Source organism: Pantherophis guttatus, chromosome 5 (assembly GCF_059756535.1).
Source record: "Pantherophis guttatus breed Tessera chromosome 5, ASM5975653v1, whole genome shotgun sequence".
NCBI lineage: Eukaryota > Metazoa > Chordata > Lepidosauria > Squamata > Colubridae > Pantherophis > Pantherophis guttatus.
Genome location: NC_142067.1, coordinates 47577148 through 47601742, shown reverse-complemented (window position 1 = coordinate 47601742; position 24595 = coordinate 47577148). Strand labels below are relative to the sequence as shown.

The following is a 24595-nucleotide window of genomic DNA, read 5'->3' as shown; positions in this document are numbered from 1 at the left end:
GGGAGCCCTTTTAAAGCCCGCTGTACAGTAAAGTAAAATCTCAAATGTACCTTGGGTTCAGTATGTAAAAGAAGAAAAGGAAGACATGTTCTTTGATGTGAATGAATGGTGAAATTCTGAATAAAAGAATAGGAATGTAAAAGAAAAAAAGAAAAACCCACACATTCTAGCAACCAGGTACTGGGAAGCTGCTATTCTTGGGCAGATTTTTCACCTATCCCTTTTAGAGAGGAGCCTATTCTTTTAGAAAAGAGGCTACCCAACCCAACCATCTCACTAAAAAAAAAAAAAAAAATCTGTACAGAGTTATCTTTCACCTGCTTGTGTGCCTCTCCTTTTCTAATAAAGGAGAATATTTGTAGCTCAGTTGAAATGTGGGGTCCTTGGTGCTCTCTGAGCTTGGTTATTTTCTTGCAAACATTTTGTTATCCAAACTAAGTAACATCATCAGCACCAAGGACCCCTCTCTTGTTCCATGCAGTGAAAATAGAAAGTATTAGTAAGTGAGGACTTCAGCCTGATACTTTGAAACCAAAATATAATTATTTTGTTTTAGGGCCTCTTTTTGCACATAAGAGTAGGGGTGCTTCTGCTAGTGCAGACTTATACATATTCTGCTCAGCATGTCCAAAAAAGCATCCTTAATCTTCTTTTCAAGGAAATTTAGGACCAAATGTAAGCCCAGTAAAAGTGCTTGACAGGAGTATAAAACAGCTGTGACGAGCCACATTTCAACTGTTTCACAACACAGATGCAAGTTACTTTGACAACAATGACAGCTGTTGTCACAGCACCATCTGTGAAGGTAGTTATTTACAATATTAAATGTTCCGTGCACAGCTCTGCTTTACATAAACTAAAAATAATAGACTCTCCACAGCGTTTTATATGCAGATCCAATGATAAAATGATGCTGAGGGCTGGTTTTTAAAAAAGTGATAGCAGTAACAGTTAATCATCTGTAAGAACTGACAATGGTTTGTGTGAATAGATGCTTAAATTTGTAGACATAGTTCTTTGCCTCACATTGGATATATCTTAAGTCTTAGTATAAAAATCTTAAGACATTTCTTGTCAGGTATCTTATCTTCACTTGTTATTTTGTCTCCCACTGTGTTTGTTGAAGAGGGAGAAAACTTTATTATTGCTTTTCATAACAGATGCTTAATCAAAACACACCAAGCATATGCTGTATAAAAAATGGGAACATTTTGCAAAATTTTCTTAGCAGGTTAAGTACATGAATTGCAGTACATGGAGTAAATACAGATCCAATAGGCTTATGGTTGAATAGTAGTGTTTCTAACATTCAGACCCAAGTTAAAGATATAATCCTCATTTAAACATATGGTCATATGTCTAATCATGCAAGCTTTTCTAAGTGTTCCTTATTGGTCCTATTTGTGGATATCTGCAAGTTACTTAATGCAATTTCTGGCTATATCACCATACTTACAGGGGTACCATAAATTATAGGTTAGGAACATCTACAGTAAGGGTGTCAAACTTAGGTCATCACAGCAGTGTCACATGACATATCAAGAATTTTCTTCCCTTGGCTAAACTGTGTGTGCGTGTGGCCAGCACATGATACATCCGGCCCGCAGGCTGCGAGTTTGACAGTCCTGATCTAGGGCATTGCTTCTTAACCTCATGCTAACTGAGGAATTGTGGGAGTTGAAGTCCATATAACTTAAAGTTGCTGAGGTTGAGAAGCACTAATCTATAGGGCTAAAGACTTCTTCCTATGGATTATCCAAGTCAGGGGTGTCAAACTCAATTTCATTGAGAGCCACTTCAGGGTTGTGTTTGATCTGGGGGGGGGGCAAGGTGATCACGGCCATAGCCATCTTGACATCACTTGTGTTGGAGGCTCCTATGATAGCCTGAGCACTCTGTCAGCGAAAACAGGCTTTCAAGGTCTGTTTTCTGTTGCGGCAGTCTCCTGCAACCCACTGCCAGTGAAAACGGAACTTGGGAAGGCCATGTACTGCCCTTGTGAGCTCTGTTTTCAGCCGCAATGGGCCTCCTGCAGCCCTCTGCCAGAAAAAATAAAACTCAGAGGGCCACACATGGCCCTCCCAGGCTCCATTTTCAGCCGCAACAACCTCCTGCAGCTCAGGGAGGCAAGCTGCCTCCCTAAGCTCTGTTTTCACTGGCAGAGGGTTGTAGGAGGGAGTTGTGCCAAAAAGGGAGCCTGGGAGGGCCACATGTGGCCCTCAGAAAATGCGTTTTCACTGGCAGAGGCACCACGGGGTGTTCCTTTGCTGTTTCCATTGCAGCCCTGTGGGCCAGATCTCAGCACTCTACAAGCCAGATCCTGCCTTGAGTTTGGCACCCCTGATCTAAGTGTTTCTAAGTGTACTATATAAGGTGTTTATCATCCAAAGGCCCATGGGTCCTCAATTGGTAAATACACTATTTATATGGATCCCAAGTAATTGAAGAACAACTATGGAACAATCAGTACTAAATACATCAATGTGAGCCAGGAAAATGGTGCACTTTTTTAAAAAACAATGTTCATTTCAAAATCTAGTTTTATTACAGCATTTGATTTCGATTTGGATGGGGAAAACAGGAACATGTTCAAATCATACCTTTTCACAACTGCTAAATTTGAACTTGATCATACGTAGTTTGCTATGAATAAAACTAATCCTCCATCTGTGTTATAATATTAAAACTTATTTTTATGACAGTGCGCTTGATCAATGGTTCTCTCAGCTCCAATGGGCTAGTCCAATTCAAAATTGAGACACTATGGTTTACAGCTTGTGCTAATGAGTGGACAGAAGAATCATCAACCAGTATCTGCAATCGGTTAAAACTAGGGTAAGTAAAGTTTTTGATTATATTTTTTCCACTAATACTTTATATGACAGATATAATATTGGCTTGGAAGTTTGGAAGAAAGAGCAGGTATAAAGCTCTAATGTTCTGCATAATGTATAATGTACCTGGCTTTCCCAGTGGCATTTTCAGCAGCAGAAACTTTCTTCAAGGACTAAGGCATGTCTGCTTAATGTCAATTTGATTACACTTTAGTCAGGAAAAAAATGTTTATATGGAAGACAATTTAGATGTTTAGCAGCACATGCCGAATATTATTATTATTATTGTAGTAGTATAAGATATATTAAATTATGCATTTAGTTATTCTTTTGTTAGTCCTTTAATATTAAATCTATAACTGCCATTCACTGGAAATACAGATTTTATATAATAAGTGAAGGTATATTACACATAATTGAAATTTACCTGCCAAATCCAGAATAGCTTTGAAAACTTAGAAATCTCCCTTCCTTCTACTATTTAAAAGATCTCTTTTAAAAATAACAACAATGACAATAATGCTAGCAATGATATTTTTAAGAACAAACTCATACACCCCCAAAAAAAAAAATCCCTGTAGAAAATAAGAGAAGGAAAAAGAAGGAAACTAATAGCTTCCAAATACTGGTTTATTAGCCATTAGTATTTTCATAGTTGCTTTATCTAGTTCCCAGTATATCTCATCAATTTTTAATGACTTCTATTAAATTTATTCTGACATTCAGTACAGAATTTAGTCTATATTTTCATTTCCTCAATATGCAAGAGTAAAACATGAAGCTCTCTATGTACTACTATAACATTGTATATTAACATTGAATAATTACAGTGGTAACTGAAGAGCTAAATTGTAACAATTTACCTTCTCTCTCCTATAACTTTCTCCCCTACCACCATACCAGCATTGTTATATTGGAACCCAGCCTGCAGATTATGTTTTTGTTCACTTATAAACACATATAGAGTTTTATTATTATGCAGACTTCTTAATCACATTTAAATGACTACAATATTTCCATGTCTAGATCAAATAGATGGATTCACAAATGCAAGTTCTTAATTTGATATAGGGAGAACAATATCAACAAATAACTAACTCTATTTTGGCCATCAGTTTGGGAAATTTGTAGCCCAAGTCCAAAGTAAATGCCAGGTTTCTCTTTCTAATTCCTTGTGTAGATGGTAGAAGTATTGGCATATTTTGATTGTTCAGTTTAGCATATTTCTTCATAAGAGTAATCGTTTCCAAATGTGCTATAAAATATGTTTAATAAGTAATTTCTTTATCTTATTAAACCACAAATAATACAGCACAATAATTTCTATATTGTTATTATAATTAAAAGGATATCTTTTAAGCAAAGCTTTTCCTTTTAGAAGTGGGAACGAGTCATCTCCTGTCGTGTTTACTGGGCCAGGTCCATTTGTAGAAGTTAAAAAAGTAACTAACAGCAACTTCACACTAACACCAAGGTAAGGTTTTATAAATGACAGTTAAAAATGGCAAAGTAAGTATAAGTAAATCATTGAAAATATGCTAAGTGGGAATTTCTATTTTTTTCCCTTTTCTTTTTTTGCTCCTTAATACTCTTATTATTTATGAATAAAAATTGTCAAAAGGTATGGAGATTTCCATACAAACTAACAAACATTTACAGAATAAATAACATTTATTTGTTTGTTTGTTTGTTTGATTATTATTTATTTATTTATTGAATTTATATTGCTGCCTATTCATCCATGATGACTCAAGGCAGCTTACAGAATATAAGACCACATTTAAAACAATAAAAACTAACAAAAAGAATCAGATAAATTAATATAGTACAATATAACAAACTCACCCCACACCTCCCACCCTGGTGACAGCAGATCACACGAGCCATTTAATGGGCTCCATCCTGCTCTGGGTTCACCAGGCCCACTGGCAGAACCAAGTCTTCAGCGCCTTCCGGAAAAGTATTAGAGTGGGGGGGGGCATTCTAGTCTTTGGAGGAATGAGAGGGAGCCACCACAGAGAGAAGGCCCTTCTTTTGGGTCCCACCATGTGTATCTCCCTTGGGAATGGGACCCGCAATATTCCCTGCCTCCCCACTCTGATGGGCTGGGTAGATGTGACCGGCAAGAGATGGCCCCTCAGATAACCTGGTTCCAAGCCATGAAAAGCTTTAAAGGTGACAATGAGAACCTTGAATTGCATCCAGAAGCAAATCGGCAACCAATGCAGCTCCTGCAGGAGAGGTGATACATGTGCACACCGGGGTTTGCACAAAACCATGTGGGCCGCTGCATTTTGCACCAAGTGGAGCTTCCGGATGCTCTTCAAGGGCAGTCCCATGTAGAGCTCATTGCAATAGTCAAGACAGGAAGTGACTAGTGCATGAGTGACTGTGAGTAGGGACTGTTGGTCCAGGAAAGGGCATAACTGGTGCACAACCCACAGTTGCACAAGGGCCCTCCTGGCCACGACCACCACCTCCTCTTTGAGCAGGAGTCATGAGTCCAGGAAAACCGCTAAATTATGGACAGGATCTGTTTGGGGTAGTGCCACTCCATCCAAGACCAAAGGTGGCAATTCTCGTTGAGCCAACAAACCCCAAACCCAGAGCCACTCGGTCTTGCAAGGATTTAGTTTCAACCCGTTGCTCCCCATCCAGCCCCTAACAGCCTCTAGGCACTGTGAAAGAGAGGACACAGCATCACTTAAATCACCATGGGCCGAGACATACAGCCGAGTATAACCATATTGGTAATTCCTCAGTCCATGGTGATGGATAATCTCATCCAGTGGCTTCATATAAATGTTGAATAGGAGCAGAGAGAACTGAGCCCTGCGGAACCCCATAAAGCAGTGGACGAGGGCTGGATCTCTCCCCTCCTATAAAAACTGACTGAGAGCAGCCGCAGAGGAAGGAAGTGAACCAGGATAGCACAAGGCCTCCCACTTCCATCCCCCAAAGCCACCCCAGGAGAATACTGGAGTATTGAAAACCAGTGAGAGGTCAAGTAGAGCAAGGATGGATGGACTACCCCCATCCCGTTCCCACCAGAGATCATCCAAAAGTGCGACCAATGCCATTTCTGTCCCAAAGCCAGGACTGAATCCTGACTGGTAGAGGTCGAGATAATCCTTTTCATCCAGAAACTTCTGGAGCTGCCGCACAACCACCTTCTCAACAACCTTCCCCAAAAAGGGAAGATTGGAGACAGGTCAGAAATTATCCAACCAGGTGGAGTCCAGCAATAGCTTCTTAAGTAGAAGTATTTAGGACAAACAGTCCCCTCACTAACATCAACTGATATCAGTCAAAATAATGATTTTTTGTAACCACTTAATATTCTGATATTAATAATCAGTTTTGTAATAGAATTTACAACAAGTAACTATGGATATGGCAACAATGTGGAATCCGTTTGCCACTTTCCTTCTTCTGCAAAGGCTTTAGTTTACCCCATACGCAATTCTCTATCTAAACACCAACCCTTGCATTTCCTAACAATCATTACCAGAGTAAATCCTGCTTAGATTTTTTAGGTCAGCCAAATCAGTTATGTGTTGCCATGTATCTTAACATATGAAGACTTGCCAGCTTTAAGTTTTTTGTTGAGCAAGACTGGAGAAGACCTCCAAGATCACCTTCAACTCTACTGTTCTATGTTGTACTAATATAGGATTTGGTATACAGTATATAGGAGTATAATTTTTAATTGTTATGTTATTAAAGCAATAGTAGTAGGGCATATTTTTAAAAAATTCAATTCATCAAAGAGCTTTGCATATATATTTTTTTCAATTTTCCATCCAATATAGATTTTGAAAGGAAAAAAAATGGGAGAATATTTGAAAAAGAAGATAGCACTTGATTGGAAAAGGCATTTCAATCAAGGACATTTCTTACAAACAATAGAACTGCCAATTCATTTCATTCCCATAGAGAAAAATCATTTTGATAAACTCAAGGGAAAAAAATTGTTACAGATTACCTTTACAGTATGTCCCTATATGCAACTTTATTTTGTTTTTGTTCTTTTAGTCATCCCAGAAATCTAATAGAAACTAAAAAAATTAGTTTTATAATCAATATGGTAAAATAAAAGTTTTGATGCTAGGCATGTTTATTGGTATTGAACAGTTAAAAGTGAATTAAAGGTGCCTCAGACTTAAAGATTGGATAGTGAGATGTACTAACTTAATATTTAGTATTAAGTTAGTACATCTCATAAAGAAATAAACAGACTTATATTTTACTTGTAAGAAAAGGAGCACAAGTTAGTGCTAGCCGCATTTGTGCTTGTATTAAACAATACATTATATACATCAATAATTCATTTTGCAACTGTGTTTATTTCAATCATTGTATTTACTGTATAAGAATGTTATTTGTTTAAAAACATATATTGCTTATAATCAAATTTAAAAGAACAATAAAACAACAATAGTTAATATAAAACATATTAAAATGGTTGGATGTAAAAAAAAGCTATTGTTTACACAGGAACAGTGAAAACAATAGTTCCTAGGTGCCTAAATAGTATAGCAGTAGGTGACCCTTAAATGTGGAAGATTATTCCAACGTGGAGGTTCCATCCCCAAGAATTGTGAGATCACGATTCATAGTCCTGCAATAGGAGCTCATTGCTTAATCATAGCAATATTGTATCTATAACAGAAGGTCATATAGAACATATCCTGGGATTAAAGCTTTATATGTTAAAAAATAAATGAACTTAATATCTAATTGAGGTTAATATATGGTGTCTTAGTGACACTGTGACTGACCTTGACTGAACAAGAAGCTAAAAAGTGCAGTGCCTGATCAGTACATGGGTGGGAAATTTAATAGGATGCCAGGACCCTAGGCTAGATTAAAGAGTAAAAAAAAAAAATCCTTCTCAAGAGAAGAACAGTGGCAAACCATTTTGAATTGCAATCATAAAAATTACATCCATGAAGTCATCTATGCAACACAAGGACTTGATCTGAATTTTTTTTTATCCATGGAATACAAGGATACAGAGCAAATCTATGAGGTATTAATTGTTAGCAGAGTCTCTGTAGTTCTTTTAAAAATCTTTGTTTAAGCAATTGTATCTCAGGAATGCTGGAGTCAGTCTGACCCAAGGGATCTGTATTTCTTACCAAGTCATATTTTTATAATCATTTTCATGTTTGTTTATCCCAACAAGCTCTAGAACAGTGGTTCTCAACCTTCCTAATGCCGCGACCCTTTAATACAGTTCCTCATGTTGTGGTGAGCCCCAACAAGGGGTGGGTTCTAAATTTTTTTACTACCGGTTCTGTAGGCGTGGCTTATTTTGTGGGCATGGCTTGGAAGTCATGTGACTGGGTGGGCATGGCTAGCTGGTCATGTGACCGGATGGCCATGGCTATGTGTATAGGGACTACTCAGAGGGCTGAAAAAAGTCATTTCTGACAGGTCCTCGCACTTTTGACTGGTCCTCACACTTATGACCATCCTCACATTTATGCCATGCAGCATTCTTAACAACCGTGTCACTCATTTCACAACTGCTTCTCTTCACCATGGTGACAAGATAGGGCAAAAACGTAAAATGTGAGGACAGTCGTAAGTTCGAGGACTGGTCAAAAGTGCGAGGACCAGTCAGAAATAACTTTTTCAGCCCTCTGAGTAGTCCATATGCATAAAAGGATACAGCAATAGAGAGGGATGAAGGAAGGGAAGGGAAATTAGGGTAGGAGGGAGGGTAAGAGAGGGAGGAAGAGAGGAGGAGAAGGAGAAAGGAAGAGGAAGTAGGGAGGAGAAGAAGAGGGGGAGGAAGAGAAAGTAAGAAGGAAAGAAAAGAGAGCGGTGGTAGGTTTGAGGAGAAAGATTGCTGTACAATAAAAAAGATGAAAGGGAAGAAAGGCAACCCCTAACAAATATAAAGATATTAAAATAAAGAATGAATTGTTAAACTTTAAAGAATAAAAGAGAACAAATATGAATAAATAACAATAATTAGAAACACACATATGAACATACAATGTATTTTCTTTGAACAGAGTATTTGGCTGATTCACAAATTTAAACAGTGTTTAGTCATTTCAATTAAATTTACAATTTCTATATTTCCTATTTGCCATATTTATTCCTCATCTATTTTTGTAAAAAAACAATATTACCCTTCATCCTCATCTCTAATCTTAATCAAATTCAATTTTTCCCTTCTATTCTATATTATACCCCTTCCCATTGTCATCTATTTTTATATCCATTCTCACATTGGTTAATTATGTAATATTACAGTTGTTTAATATAAATTCAACATTTTAATATAAATCAATTAGTTATATAACTACCTTTTTTGTATATTAATCAATATGAACATGAATATTCCAATTATTTCCATGCAATCCAATTTCTTACAAATCAATTAATTATATTTACCAATAATAATAAACCAAATAATTTCCCCCATATATTCCTCCAAACCACAACTTAACCATTTCTGCTTTCAGAAATATACAATTAATAGTATCTCACTTATTACAATTCCCTAATTAAATAGAGCTTTTTTTCTTTCGTGTTTTAAAATCTTGAACTCTCCTCTTTTTCCTTAAATTTCCCATTGTTTGCACCTACCTTTTTTGGTGAGGAAAAAGAAAAGAATTCTGCCTGCCTAATTTTCCAACGTTGCAGCAACAGCAAAGCAGTTTCAGTTTCGTTTTTCAGCATAGCTAGGGGAAAAAAAATCTGCTTGAGCAAGCAGCAGAGCCCTGAGCAAAACAGCTGAGAGCAAATCAGCTGAGAGTCGGGAGCCGATCTAATCAAGGGCTAATTAGCCTATGCTGAAGCTCCACGGGCCAATAAAATTACAAAAAAACACCGAACCATTTGTTAAATTGCTGGTTCGCCCACCCCTCACCCACCACTATTTATTGGCAATAAATATTGGTGCGGAGGGGTGGGGCAAGCCAGCAATTTAACAAATGGTTCGGCTGCACCATTGGCTATAGGGCGGCCCTTTGAAGCCCCGCGGCAAGAATTTGAACAGGTTTTTTTCCTCTAGCCATCAGCTGGGACTCTGGAGGCAGCAATAGATTGGGAGTGGGCAGGGTAAGCAAACGGCCGGCGATCCAACAGAGCAGAGAGTGAGGGTGAGTGAAGGCGTGGGGGGGAGCAAGAGAGGGCTTTGGCGACCCCTGTGAAATGGCCATTCGACCCCCAAAGGGGTCGCGACCCCCAGGTTGAGAACCGCTGCTCTAGAACATAGCATATATTGCAACTGAATTGAAGTCCACATATCTTAAAGTTGCTGTGGTTGAGAAAACCTGATCTAAAGGGTGAAAGATTTCCTCCTCTGGATTACCTAAATCATGGGTGTCCAGTCTTGGCAACTTTAAGACTTTCATGTCGGCTGGGAATTCTGGGAGTTCACAAGTCTTAAGGTTGCCAAGGTTGGACACCCCTGATTTAAATGCTTCTGATTGATTTCTCTACTATGAGATGACATCTATGGCGAGGCAAAGTGCAATGCCTCTCATGACATCATAGCACAAATCATGAAATTTACATTCATTTGTCAGTTGTCGTATTCTCATTATGCAGTTGTGCATATGTCAGCATTTTGACATAGTTGTTTGCTACTGATAACCATGTTCTAACTCCAGCTAGTATAGGTGAAGTTAGCTCAAAGCTCTGCTAGTCCTCCCTCTTTTTCTTTCTCTCTTGGACTTTAATCTTCTTGACTGATGAAATATTCTATATTTGAAAGCTTGTAGTGATTGTAAAAGGTCAGTTGATTCACTCGGGCCTACTGTGTCTTTTAATTTTTACCTTTCTTTACACCCAACATTGTGTTTCCTTTGGTCAGTTTTTGAACTTTTATGGAGAATATTATATATGTAAAAGTAGTATTGTTTTCCATCAAGCTGTTTAAAAAATGGGTCATAGCAACAAGCATATAAAGTGATAGATAATTATCAGCCAGATAATTCTAAAATTTATCCTTTTCTAGGATTAATTACTATGGATAACTATATTGGAAATAATTGGCTTTTTAAAAACATAGTCATTCATCAGCCTAGAGAAGTCAAATGATATTTTAGAGTATTTACAGAGCTTTACAATTTCCGTTGATAAATGCAATATTGTCTTTGATTTAAAAAAATATACATTCTCTATGTCTTGGACTTTATTACCTGATTTGTATTAAATATGCTCTCTTTCTAGAGTAAAGTGTTTGAATAATTTGGTGGTTCATTTGCAATGCAGCGGTAAAGGTAAGTTTACGAAAAATCAAAAATTCAACATAAAAGGGTAATTGTTTATGTTTTTCCCCAATACATTACATTTTCTGTTTACATTGTTGGCTTCTTTCATGCTCAAAAAAATATTTTTCATGTCATTTTTAGGATCCTTTAGAATTCATTCATGTATTTATGTTTTTAAGAGTATAATATTTTTTCACTATTTTGTTCCATCACTTTATGTATTTCTAAATGTATTAACATGATAAAAAAAATACAGGTAGCATTTAGCATCAGGAGGGGACAGGAGAAGAAGAACGAAACAGATTTTGTTGTATTTTTTGCTGTTGCTGTTATAATAGTTGGCCATTTCTCAATTAGACAAAAAGTATACTAATTTTTCACCTAACCGTGATAATTTTCACTTTTCTAATACTTCTAATACCTTGAATTTCTACAGCAATTCCTTTTCCATTAGTGAATAGGAATTGCAATAACAACAGAAACAATTTATAACAAAAATATTATTTACCCAGTAATAGTTTTCACAAAAAATAATACACAGTAAATATATCATCTTAAAATATTTCCAAAAATTAGATGATAATGTTGAATTATGAGAAGCCTTCAACATTAAGGATTAACTGTCATAAATATTTAATAAAAATGTTACTTTGAGCATTATATCTATCCAGATCAGTGGTGGGTTGTTCCCGGTTCAACCCAGTTTGACCGTGCCGGTAGTGGTGATGATGTGATGTCACCAAACCGATTCTCTGTGATTGGGAGCTGGGCCCACCTGCCCCCGCTTTATTCCTCCCTTTATTTCTTTGTTTTTAGCCCACCTGATAGATTGGATTGCCCACCTCAGCTGGGCAGAAACCTAACGCACTTGAGTGAAGTGCAAGTTTGGTGTGCGTGCAAGCGAAGTGAGCATGCATGCAGCGATTGTGCACAAAGTGTGTGCACTAAGAGAACCGGTGGTAACACAGGTTGAAACCCACCACTGATCCAGATATGTGTGTACACATATCTGGATCAGTGCTTAAATATGTTTAAGATCTCCGTATATTTCTATATTGATCTAAGAAAAAGTTTTGTATAGTCCTCAATTTATGACAACCGAGCCCAAAATTTATATTGTTAAGTGTGACATTTGTTAAGTGAATTTTGCCCCATTTTTCAACCTTTTTTCCCACAGTTGTTAAGTGATTCACTGCAGTTGTTTAGAAAATGCTTTTAAAAGAAAACAAAAGGCTCTGACGATCAGGCAACTCATCTGGGATCATCAGAGCCTTTTAAAAGCATTTTTTACAACGTCTTTGGCTGAAGAGGTTGTAGAAAAAATGCTTTTAAAAGTAAAAAAAAAAGAGTTGGCCATGCCCACCCAGTCACATTACCTCCCACCACCACCAAGCCACCCCAACAGAACCGGTAGTAATAAATTTTACATTTCACCACTGATCCATCCAATATTTATCTGGCTAGCATCCTTGCAGCAAACAGCAAACAGCCTGCCTCCTCCATGTATGCTGCCTCCACCAGGGAACTCTGGAGTCTTCGACTCTGAGCAGCTGATCGGCGGTTGGATCGGCTTCCCGGAATACTGCCAATCAGATGTTCCAGGCAGCAGGTATCGCTGCCACCGTTCGCTGCTACTACCTGTCACCCATATTCATATTTTCACCCACTTTCGGGAGGAAAAAATGTGTGTCTTATGGAGCGAAAAATTCTGTATTTCTCAGAATGCATACTTTTCACTTTTTATTTTCCTTACCCATAGCTTGTGGGAAAAGGATGATTACCCAGAAATCTCAACCAAAAATTGTTGGTGGTTCTGATGCTCAAGAAGGTGCTTGGCCTTGGATAGTCTCACTGTATTTCAATTACAATCCCTCCTGTGGAGCTTCTCTTATCAACAATGAATGGATACTCTCAGCTGCACATTGTGTCTATGGGTAACTTTATTTCCAGAATTCAACAGTTCTTACATTCTATATCTTCATGTATTCTTCTTTTTTTAAAAAAATGTGGATGTCATTATTTACCTGACTTTCATGGAGAGGTAAAAGATAAAGTAGAGACAAGGTACATATAGCCCTTGCCTTTCTAATAATATAAATACAGCATCATATCTCATATTACAGTAAAGAGAAGATCAGCGACAGGGATGCACAAGAATTTAAACTTCTTATATCAATCAATTCCGCATAGAGTTCACTTGAATACTTACTATAATTATTAATAAATGTAATAAAAATTTTCCCAAAATATACAAAAATGAATAAAAAACACCGTTCATAAAAAAGTTTTTACCTTAAAAAAGTGCTTAAGAAAAGCACCAGTACTATGAGTGATACTCATTCAATAAAATCCATTACTAGGCTGCAAAAATATGAAGCACTATGAAAAAGACAGGAAAGAATTGGAATATTATATATCTCTTTTCTGTCATCTGATAGTACTGGTTTTTGCAAACTAGATGAGGTACCACTACATGAAATGGAACATTTGCACCAGTCCTTTCCTTAAATAATCTAGCTCACATTTCAAATTGAGCCAATGGCCTTATTTGCTTGAATCTAATTATCAGGTCTTGGATTCTGATAAAAACAATCGTATAATCTTATATTAATTATATTTTCATCCTGCCTTTATTGCTTTATAGGAAGGGGTGAAATGCTCTGAGGTCTGCTACCGGTTCACTTTGCTACTGGTTTGGTGCGAGTGTATATGCAGGTTCGTGCCAAATGCGCGCTTTGCACACATGTGCACCGCAGGCATTACCGCGCAGTGTTGAAAAAGGAAGCTTAAGTAGAACAGCGAGAGGGGGGGAACAGCTGTGCCGCGTGTTTTAGATTTGCTAGAAAGCAGGATAAATCGTGCGGCACAGCTGATCATTGGAAATACCGATTCGCCCAAACCGGTAGCATTTTTTTACTACCAGTTTGCCCAAACCAGTAGCTTTTATTACTACCTGTTCAGGCGAACCGGTCCGAACTGGTAGCATTTCACCCTTGTTTATAGGTAACTCAAAGTGGTGAACACATACCATACTCCTTCTTCTTACTTCTATTTTCCTCACAGTAACAACCCTATGTGATTATCTTATATCAATTCTGGTACATGCGAATGTGTTGGACTGATAGAATATTTAAAATTTATAAGAACAAGATATCTAAATTAGAACAGTTTCAAGGAACTTATTTATCTTCATATATCTAATATTTGTCATAGGAGACAATGAACTATGGCAAATACCTGAGAGGAATGTAATGAACACTCTTATTCCAGAAGAAGAAGCAGTTTCTTGTAAATATTTGGTTTATAGAAAGGCAAACAGGACAGAATTTATTAACTGGTTCTGAATAAAAAAAAGAGGCCCACCTCTGAATATTAAAATATGTATACCCATATTTTAAGGAATGCTATAAGAGCTATAAGAACTATTACTCCTAATGCTTTTAAAACATTAATTGGGAGTTAGTTGGAAATTTTTCCTGGCTCCATCAGCACTGTTCACATTATGCATTGCAAAAGCTGTTTATAGCATATTAAAATGTGAACTTTTTCTCGTAATGTTACTAAGACATTCAAAGCATTTCATTACTAAAAATGGAATCCAAGGGTGGTGATTCTTCAATTACTTTCAACCTTACATCTCATTAGTTACAATACAGTTATAAGTAAATCAAGAATGATTTAATGTAGTTATCTGCATTTTAAAGGCTATACTAGCCTAAGTTTTCCATTTTAAATGCAATCAATTGTATTCCTCTGAAGTTTTGCCAGATATGTGATTAAAGAATGTCTTATAGGAAATGCATCTTAACCATCCATATGAAACACATCTAAGTAAATATGAATAATGTTCATATTTGTCTCATAAGAATTTGCAATATTTGTTATCAGTAACAGTGGTACTCAGGCTTGCGCTAGCATATTTTATGATGCCTGTATGATTCTCTATCATAATCTGAGCTGCTCCTGTCCTAATAAAGGCCATTAGCTCCTCTCTCTTCAGAGCTATCTTGTTGCATATGTATTAGATTTCTGCACTGTCTCAGCTACATCACTGCTGGCATATCATTGCTCAATCACAAGACACATTTTTCATAATCAAACAGTTCATCTTATACTTACTCACCACATTGTGAGACATTATCTCCCTAAGGATGCAATGTGATTCAACACAGTAATATACATGGACATGAAGCAATAAATTTGGAAACAATATTCAAATTTGTGTTGCCTATGCCGACAAATTAATGTGGGTTCTTTAATCTATATTTTATTAAATTCTACAGTATATTACAAACATGATAGATTTTGTGTAAAAATGTGAGTCCTTTATTAAATGTGGTAAATATATTGATTTCACAGAAAGTAGTACCATCTAAGCAACATTGGCTAATTTGAGAAATTGTTCAGATCTAATAAACAGATGGAGAAGTGATCTTTAAGAAATTCAAGAGTTATAGGCTACACTGAGACATTTTAAAAAATCATGAACTTCCATATTGCTGATAAGTAATATAGATGGAAGTGACAATAAAATCTTTGGGAATGAAGCTTGACTCAAAGGAGTGTTTGGCTTACTAATGTTGGTAGCATGTCTAAGCAATTCCACATATAATTTGAGTTTGGCCTATTTTAACATTTATAAAAAGGAATATATGAAATGGATAGAATTCAATATTGATAAACTGCTGTTCTTAATATTGAGTCAGCATATATCTATTTTAATATATTAATGCATATTATATTATATTCCTATGATCAATATATATTGTCTTAAATATATTATACTAGTGACATTGATAATTGACAAAAGAGAAAATAAAATAGAATATTGCTAATATTGGACATAATATTCACACAATTGAAAGGATAGGCTCCTCACCCATTTTTGTGAGAACTGATCGAAAATAATTTCTAATTTTAAGTCATTTACAAAAACCTATTCTTTAGTTGCCAGAAATTTGGGAACATCAGATGTAAAACAGGAATAAGTAATTTGAGGACTCTGAAAAGTTTGATCCCCGACATACATGACCAGTGGAAAGAGTTTGTGGAACTGGTATCCAAAATATCTGGAGGTTTAAGCCTATCCCTGACTCCCAGTAGTACTGAAATCAGTAAAAGTTGTGTTTGAACATATTGTGTCAATGTGGTTCAAATGTTAAAATATACAAAAATTACATCTCACAAGCTATTTCAAGCCATAATTTAAGCATGTGTTATTTTGACTTAGGAGGAATTTAAAACCATCTCGGTGGAAAGCAGTCCTTGGCCTGCACACAAATCTCAATCTATCATATCCTCAAACAGTGAGCCGAGAGATTGATCAGATTATTATCAATCCTCACTATAATAAGCGAACAAAAGACAGTGATATTGCTTTGATGCATCTCCAATTTAGAGTGAATTACACAGGTAAAATGATTTTCTGCTGCAGCTTTGCCTTTGGGTTATTAACAGATTAAGGTCTAAATCTAAGAGATATTTTTAAAAATTAACTGTATTTTCCAATAATCAACATAATAAAAGTGGTAATCCAGCTAAATTTCTTTGAGGCTTATTTTTCAGTGAAACAATGTGTGCAATGCGTTATTGAAGATTGGAGAGTGCAGGTATAATTGTTCATTTCTTTTATACAGATTATATTCAACCCATTTGCTTACCAGAAAAAAATAAACAATTTTTGCCAGGCACTAAGTGCTCTATTGCTGGCTGGGGAAGAACCACACAGGAAGGTATGTCGTAGTAGTGTTAAATCTTTTTCTTCATTTTATTATATTTTCCTGATGCAATCACTATAACTTAGAGTATAAAAACATTTCTCTTTCAGATGTATCAACTGTCATAATATTAGACTACATTTTATGAAACAGATCCGTTGAAGTTTTATATTAATTTTCCATCCAAAGTAATGATTGGGAAAATGTACATAAGTGTTTTTTTCCCAAAAACAAACAAACTTTGATTTTTTAAAAAATATTGTGTAGATGTTACATTAAAAGTAGAAAAAGAAACCACTAAAATTGTTGGCCTCTCATATAAAATGATAAACTAATCATAAAGAGGTACAGATTCCCACACAAAAGCAATTTTTAATGATTAAACAGGAAATAAAGATAAATAGGATTAAAACAGATATTACCATAGAAAATTTTTTATTTTATTTTAATAAAGGCATCTTGAATAACCAGATAGTAAGTGAACTACATAAAGGATACATATTATTGACAATAAATTAGATTTAGACTAGAAATACATTTCAAACAATGGAAGCCACCACTGAGAAGTCCTTATTCATTATTCATAATTGCAACTCATACCACACATAGCCAAGGAACATGGAATATGGCCTCAAATTAGCAAGTAGATTGCAGGAAACATAGAAACATATAGAAAGGCGATCCTTGGTACCCCCAAGTGGCTTTAAATTTAGCCCCCCCCAATAAAATATCTAACAAAGAATGCAGCTAAACAGCTAAAACTAGTTTGCTTAATAGTGCAATGCCTCAGAATGGTTGTTTTTCAGTTATGCATAGATCTTCCCTATAGCATATTCCTTGGCCCCCTAGTAGGATTTGCAGTTAATAACGCATATACTTATTTTGCAATTGCAAAGCACAGAAACTTTTCTAAATTGGGATCAATGAACTCAAACTACAACATAATATGAAAAATACACATAATGTCACCTAGGTCCCAAGCCCTCAAGCTGACCATGCACAATAAATGTCTTTTGCAGAACAATATTTAAAGGTACTAATAAATAAGGAAAGAACAAGCATCATGCAGCGCTTTCGAGACCAGATTTATTATGGCATAAATGGTAATGGACTAAAGCCTACCTCATTAAAGGAATACAGTGATGCACGAAATGTTGTGCTCCATTGTTACTACACACATGGGTGCAGAGAATAAAAATAATAAACAATGTATCTATGCCATAATCAATCTGTTTCACTTTAAGATGCCACAACAATCAGCTATTTTATTCTTCCAGCTGGAGTGTACTTATGTCAGAAACACTGAATGACAGTGAATTAAAAAAGCAGAAGTGAAAAGTGAGAGATATTTACTTCTGCCTTCTATATGTATTGTATTAATATTATGATTCTCTGCAGTGGTGGGTTGCCCCCGGTTCGCACGGGTTCTATAGAACCGGTAGTAGAACCGGCAGGAGGCTCCACCCACTGACCCCGACATCATCAGAATGCTTCTGCACATGCACAGAAGCTTCAGTGCATGCACAGAAGAGTGCACGCGCACGGGAGCAAAGCGAGCACACCCGCGCGGCCCCGTTGCGAACCGGTAGCAAAGGTAAGTAGAACCCACCCGATTCTCTGCAATTACAAATCCAAAGGTCAACCCTGTAAATCAGGGATGGAATGTCACACCACCTAATCAAGCACTTTTTTAGAACTAATACTTTTTGAACTTGACAAGTGAAAATAGATAAGGGAGGGAGGAGCAGTTGCTAGAGCAAGTTGAAAACTAGAAAACTGTAAGAGCTTCTTATCTGTGCCATTCTGTGAGCTCGCACTAATCTGCTCCTATAATCCACTATGGATTTTGTTTACATTTGTACTGAATTGTGTACTGCAGTATTACAACTGTGCTGTGCATGAATAGAAGCTCCATCTGGTTTCTGTGCAACATGGAGAACTGCACAGAAACCTTTTCCATCTCTTGCAAATGGAAGCTTGAGCTGGAAGGTGAAGATCAAAGTGGTAAGAGAGCTACATTACTTACATGATGTAGCTTTTGGGGAATGAAATTCCAATGGGGCTTGCATGGGCCTGCTCTGGAGATAAGTCATAGAGTAGAGGAATGACTGAATACTGTATATTATTTGACTTACGTGATATGTATCATTTTATCAGTTAAACAATATATGTATTTCTGGTTTTCAAATAGATTCAATCTCAAGTATATTGCAAGAAGCAGAAGTCCCTCTTGTAACACATCAGAAATGCAAGGAACTGATGCCAGAGTACAATATTACTGAAAACATGATATGTGCTGGGTATGACAAAGGTGGAGTTGATTCTTGTAAGGTAAATAGTAACAGTGTTTTGCAGTCATTGTACAGTCAATAAATAATTCATCAGTTTTTCTGATTCTTTTTTATAATAGCAAAAGCACTGCTTCACAGTGCTTTTACAGCTCTAAGTGGTTTACAGAGTCAGCATATTGCCCCCAAACAATTTGGGTCCTCATTTTACCCCCTTGGGAAGGATGGAAGGCTGAGTCAACCTTGAGCCTCATGAGATTCGAACTGCCAAATTGCTGTCAGCCAGCAGTCCTCAGAAGTATCTTGCATTCTAACCACTGTGCCACCATGGCTCTTAAAGTAATAAATAATGTAAAATTTATATTACATTATATAAATTTTAAAATGAGATTAAAATGAGATTTAAAAAATCCCTTATAATTTTACTTTTATCATAATTACATCACTGCTATTACATTCTGCTTTCATTTACCATTTTGTTACTTTGAATTAGTTTGAAGAAAGTATTTTGAACATTTAGAACTCCATCCATCAAGGAAATAATAAAATAATCCTTGTTATTATTACATGTGATGTACTGTTATCAAAGCCAGTGTACTGTGCACTACATTCAGCAAAAGGCTTTTCACATGGCAATCATAAACTATTTTCTCCTGTACTGAAACTAGGAAATGAAGCTAGTTTAATACATTTAATACATTTAATAGCTGCGGTATCACAGTGGTTAGAGTGCAGTATTGCAGGCTACTTCTGCTGATTATTTACGGGACCGCCTGCTGACACCAATAGCCTCCCACCGGCCAGTACGCTCTCATAGAGAGGGGCTCCTCCGGGTGCTGTCGGCCAAACAGTGTTGACTGGCGGCCCCTAGGGGGAGACCCTTCTCTGTGGGAGCACCTGATATCTGGAATGAGCTCCAGAGATACAGAGGATCCCGGATCTATGCACCTTTCGCCGTGCTCTCAAGACTTTCCTATTTCAACAGGCCGGCCTGGCCTAACTTTTTCTTTTCCTTTTTAATTCTAATGATGAATTTTAAATTTGTCTTAAAAACATTGGGGTTGTTTAAATTGTCACGGGCCAAATTATTTAATCAGATTTTATATGGTTTTTAAATTTTGTAATTTGTGTGTTTTATCTGGCTGTTCACCGTCCTGAGTCCTGCGGGAGTAGGGCAGTATATAAATCTAATAAAATAAAAATAAAATAAAATAAATAAATAAATCACTGGCAAATCGAATCTCACCAGGTTCAAGGTTGACTCAGCCTTCCATCCAGGGGTGGGTTCTACTTACCTTTACTACCGGTTCACAACGGGGCCGTGCATGCATGTTTGCTTTGTGCGCATGCGCGCTCTTCTATACAAGCGCAGAAGCTCGTGCGCATGCACAGAAGCGTTTTGATGATGTCAGGGTCAGTGGGCAGAGCTTCCTACCGGTTTTACTACCGGTTCTATAGAACCGGTGCAAACCGGGGGCAACCCACCACTGCTTCCATCCTTCCGAGGTCGGTAAAATGAGGACCCAGACTGTTGGGGGCAATATGCTGACTCTGTAAACCTCTTAGAGAGGGCTATAGAGCACTGTGAAGCGGTATATAAGTCTAAGTGCTATTGCTATTTCTGACCAGATTCAAATCCATTATTCAAGCTTGGCAATGCTGCTGGCTAGGTGTTCTGGCTAATGGTTATCAATTGATGGATTCCCCATTCTGCATATGTTTTAGAAAGGAAGCCATCACATTCCTTTCCTTGGGACAGGGAGGTGCATCTTTGAGGTCATGTAGTTTTCACTGGTAGACTTCTTGCATCAGTCTTGTTACATTGATTCCTTTCCCCTTGCCTCCTTATGCTTAAGTCTTTTACATCTGGCATATCTCCAAGTATGGCAGCAAAAAAATATTACCTTTTTTCTTACCATTTTGGCTGAAAGGAAAAAAATAGTAATACTATTATCAACTTAACAAGGGAAAGAGGTAGAGAAGGAATGAAGTTTCATTCAAAATTTCACTAGTCCATCAAAGAACCTATTCAAAAAAGCCTATTCTAACTATTGAAATCCAATAGATCACTAGTTCTCCTTGACCAGCTATAATTAGTACTTCAGAAATTATCAGAAAAATAAATCATATATATAATCTCTGTTTTTATCATTATAAAATATTATAAAGCACCAAGGGATTAAGGCTTCTGTGGATGTGTTCTTTTCCTCATATGTAGAATCCCCCAAAAAAGCTACAGACAGCAGTAACAGTGACTGCAAGCAATTAACAGAAATAGCAATAGCACTTAGACTTATATACCATTTCACAGTGCTTTACAGCTCTCTCTAAGCTGTTTACAGAGTCAGCATTTTGCCCCCAACAATCTGGGTCCTCATTTTACTGACCTCAGAAGGATGGAAGGCTAAGTCAACCTTGAGCTGGTGAGACCAAACTGCCAAACTGCTGGCATCTGGCAGTCAGCAGAAGTAGCCTGTAGTATTGCATTCTAACCACTTTGCCTTCACAGTTCTTACATAAAAATACATAAATTGCAGAGATTGAGTTGACATAACAGCAAAGAAACAGCATGGCCAGGTCCATATAGACACAAGTAATAGACATAACTTTTGGAGCAGAGCATCAAAATATGGTTGAAGGTTGCCTCAATGCCAAGACAGGATCAGGGTGATAGATAAATTCATTTCAGTGAATTTATCTCACTGAAGCATTTCCTGCCCATGGTTAACAAGTTGGGTAAAGGATCTTTATGAAAGGCATTTCTTTCTTCAATACTTATATGAGCATCATGACATAACTTTTACACAGGCCAAGTATGTTTCATTTAAACTTACGACTTACAGAGAAGCTTGCAGAACTATTACATAAAACTGACAGTTGTCTTATTAAACAGTTACATTCATAGTAATAGTGTTGTCAACAATAATAATATTTTAATTTTTCTTTGTCATTTCAGGGAGATTCCGGTGGGCCTCTGATGTGTCAAGAGAATAAAAAATGGTTTCTAGCTGGTGTAACATCCTTTGGCTACAAGTGTGCACTTCCAAATCGCCCTGGAATTTATGTAAACGTTTTCAAATTTGTAGACTGGATAAAACGTACCATTAATTATTAGCACTTTAAAAAAAAAACTAGAAAGAATATAGGATTGAAAAAGAATGTGATTAGAGCATCACATTCTGCCAAATAAAGTTTGGCAGAATCAAGCAAAAAATAATAATTCAAATTATGGCCAAGTTTGTGTTAGAAGTGATCTGAACAAGTACTTGAAAGTTTCACTGACATTTATCCACAAGTTGCAATATTTTTCTTCCGGCTACTCTCTTAATGCTTGAACAAGAGAAGAGAAGGGTAGCTCAGATAACATACTGATTTGTTGAAAGTACAACCCTCAGTAAAACTGTGCCTTTACACTTACTGAGAAGAGCAGTTGATGACACCATGAATTAAACTCTGTATAAGAGTCTTTTGCAGATAGGCAAAAGACAATAGGCTGTGAATACATTTAAATAATAATAAAAAAAATTATTTTGTAAGAGTTTTACAAATGACTGCTTTTTTCAATCAGTAATGATATTTCAGTATATATGTCATTACTAAGGCTCCAATCAGAAAACCTCAGTGATATACCTCTCCAATCAGTTCCCATTAACTCAGTTTATTAAGAAAGTAGTCAATGCAAAGTGTATGTATAGTTTATGCAAAAATTCAGGATATAGTATTGATTAGCAGTACTCATGAAATACTCATGTCTAGTCAAATTAACTAGAAAATACTATGGATCTAATCATTCAAATCAAGTAGATAATTTTTTATTCTCAATTTAATTAATTTTAAATAATTTAAATTTTAATATTGCTTAATGCATTGTAAGCCACCCTGAGTCTCCAGAGAAGGGCAGCATATAAATCAATTTTTTTTAAAAAAATTAGATTTTTTCGTGCAGTGCATAATGGGATAACCAAACAACTACTGCACTTACTATAAGATGGAAATCTTTGAAAAATAACTCATAGCTATAAAGACCAGCTTTCTATTGAAATCAATGGGATATGCTATTTCTGTGAAATCACATATGCATATATTTCATTCGTTTTAAATCATACTGTCAGAATGTGTTCAAGACATTTCTGTATTTTAAATGAAATAACATTAATCTAAATTTAAATAAGAAATATTACAAATTCAGAAAGAAGAGCCAAACTTCAGTTCCATTGCAGCTAATGTACAAGTACAACTGCTATTAATACATGCTTCCATGTTGGCCAAGAGACAGAAAAATCCCAGCATCATTTTCTTATTTTTAGGAAATGACCAGCACAATAGCATCAAACTCAACTTTTGGTGATTTCATAGATATCACTGTGTCATTTTCTTGGCAGCAATATGGAAGCAATATTGTTATTGTCTTTTATTTTTTGAGGGAAGAAGGGAGGCAAGGGCATACTTGTTTACATCCAAGTCTATCCTACAGCCATGATATTTCCTGGAAGTCTTTGATATAACACAATCATTAGGATAAGGAATATCTTTCAATAACCCAACATGCATAAGGGAGGCATATTAGATCAAATTGATAAAACGTCTGTATGATGGAAGTTGAAAATGGCATCTTAACAAACCTGAATGTGTACAGTTGTTTACAGAATCTTAATATAGAATTGTGTGCAGTTATTTACAAATACAAAGTGTGTATGTACTGGTATGTATGTATGTATACACATACACAAACACACTTTTGTATATATTCTCTAGCAACCTTTTCATACTTATCACTGTCATATAAACAATGCCATACTAAGGATCTATTTTGCAGATCTGAGCAGTTCTAAGGCAGTTTCACAAATATTTTTCTTGGTCTTCAAATCTAGACTTTTGCAAATAGGAACAAAATTTCCAAAAGAATAAAAAGACTCTTAGCTGTCTGCAGGAAATATTTGCAAACTGTTATTTGTGTCAAAGGAAATATTACAAGAAAGATATTCTAGCCTTTGAATTCTACTTTCATTGTTTTCTCATCTTGAATCTATTAAAAAAACTGTACACAACTTCTTTATATATTCAAGTATGCATAAAGTGATGTTCTATATAAGGGGTGTCAAATTCTGTCAGTCAGGGACAGGAACACAGGAGGGAGGGGGAGGGAGGGGGGGAGGGAGGAAGGAAGGAAGGATGGAAGGAAGGAAGGAAGGAAGGAAGGAGGAAGGAAGGAAGGAAGGAAGGAAGGAAGGAAGGAAGGAAGGAAGGAAGGAAGGAAGGAAACTCCATGACAGTGTGTACATTTCATGATTTTTAAGTGATTAAAAGATAGCATTTCTAAGTGGCATCAGGGCAATTTCTCTTTCTCATGATTTAAAAGCAAAACAACAAAAACAAAAACAGAACAAGATACCAGTATGGAATAAGTTGTCAACCATACATTTCTGCCATTGCTTGTTCCAACAGTAAAGCATACATAGGAAAAGCTACTTTCTCTTTCAGCTTGTTTTCAGGGAATTGAATGTACTAATTGTATTATT

At 36.3% G+C, this 24595-nt stretch overlaps 1 protein-coding gene across 1 annotated transcript in view; it reads left to right on the top strand.

The window, feature by feature from the left end:
- Positions 1 to 22609, top strand: part of TMPRSS15 (transmembrane serine protease 15) — a 68361-nt gene extending 45752 nt beyond the window's left edge. The window contains exons 19-27 of the mRNA XM_034418667.2: positions 2703 to 2835; positions 4213 to 4308; positions 11031 to 11080; positions 12831 to 13005; positions 16302 to 16483; positions 16708 to 16803; positions 17429 to 17431; positions 18980 to 19119; positions 22033 to 22609. Coding sequence (XP_034274558.1) covers positions 2703 to 2835; positions 4213 to 4308; positions 11031 to 11080; positions 12831 to 13005; positions 16302 to 16483; positions 16708 to 16803; positions 17429 to 17431; positions 18980 to 19119; positions 22033 to 22191 — 1034 coding nt within the window. The 3' untranslated portion in view covers positions 22192 to 22609. The remainder of the gene's footprint in view (positions 1 to 2702; positions 2836 to 4212; positions 4309 to 11030; positions 11081 to 12830; positions 13006 to 16301; positions 16484 to 16707; positions 16804 to 17428; positions 17432 to 18979; positions 19120 to 22032) is intronic.
- The last annotated feature ends 1986 nt before the right edge of the window (positions 22610 to 24595 follow it).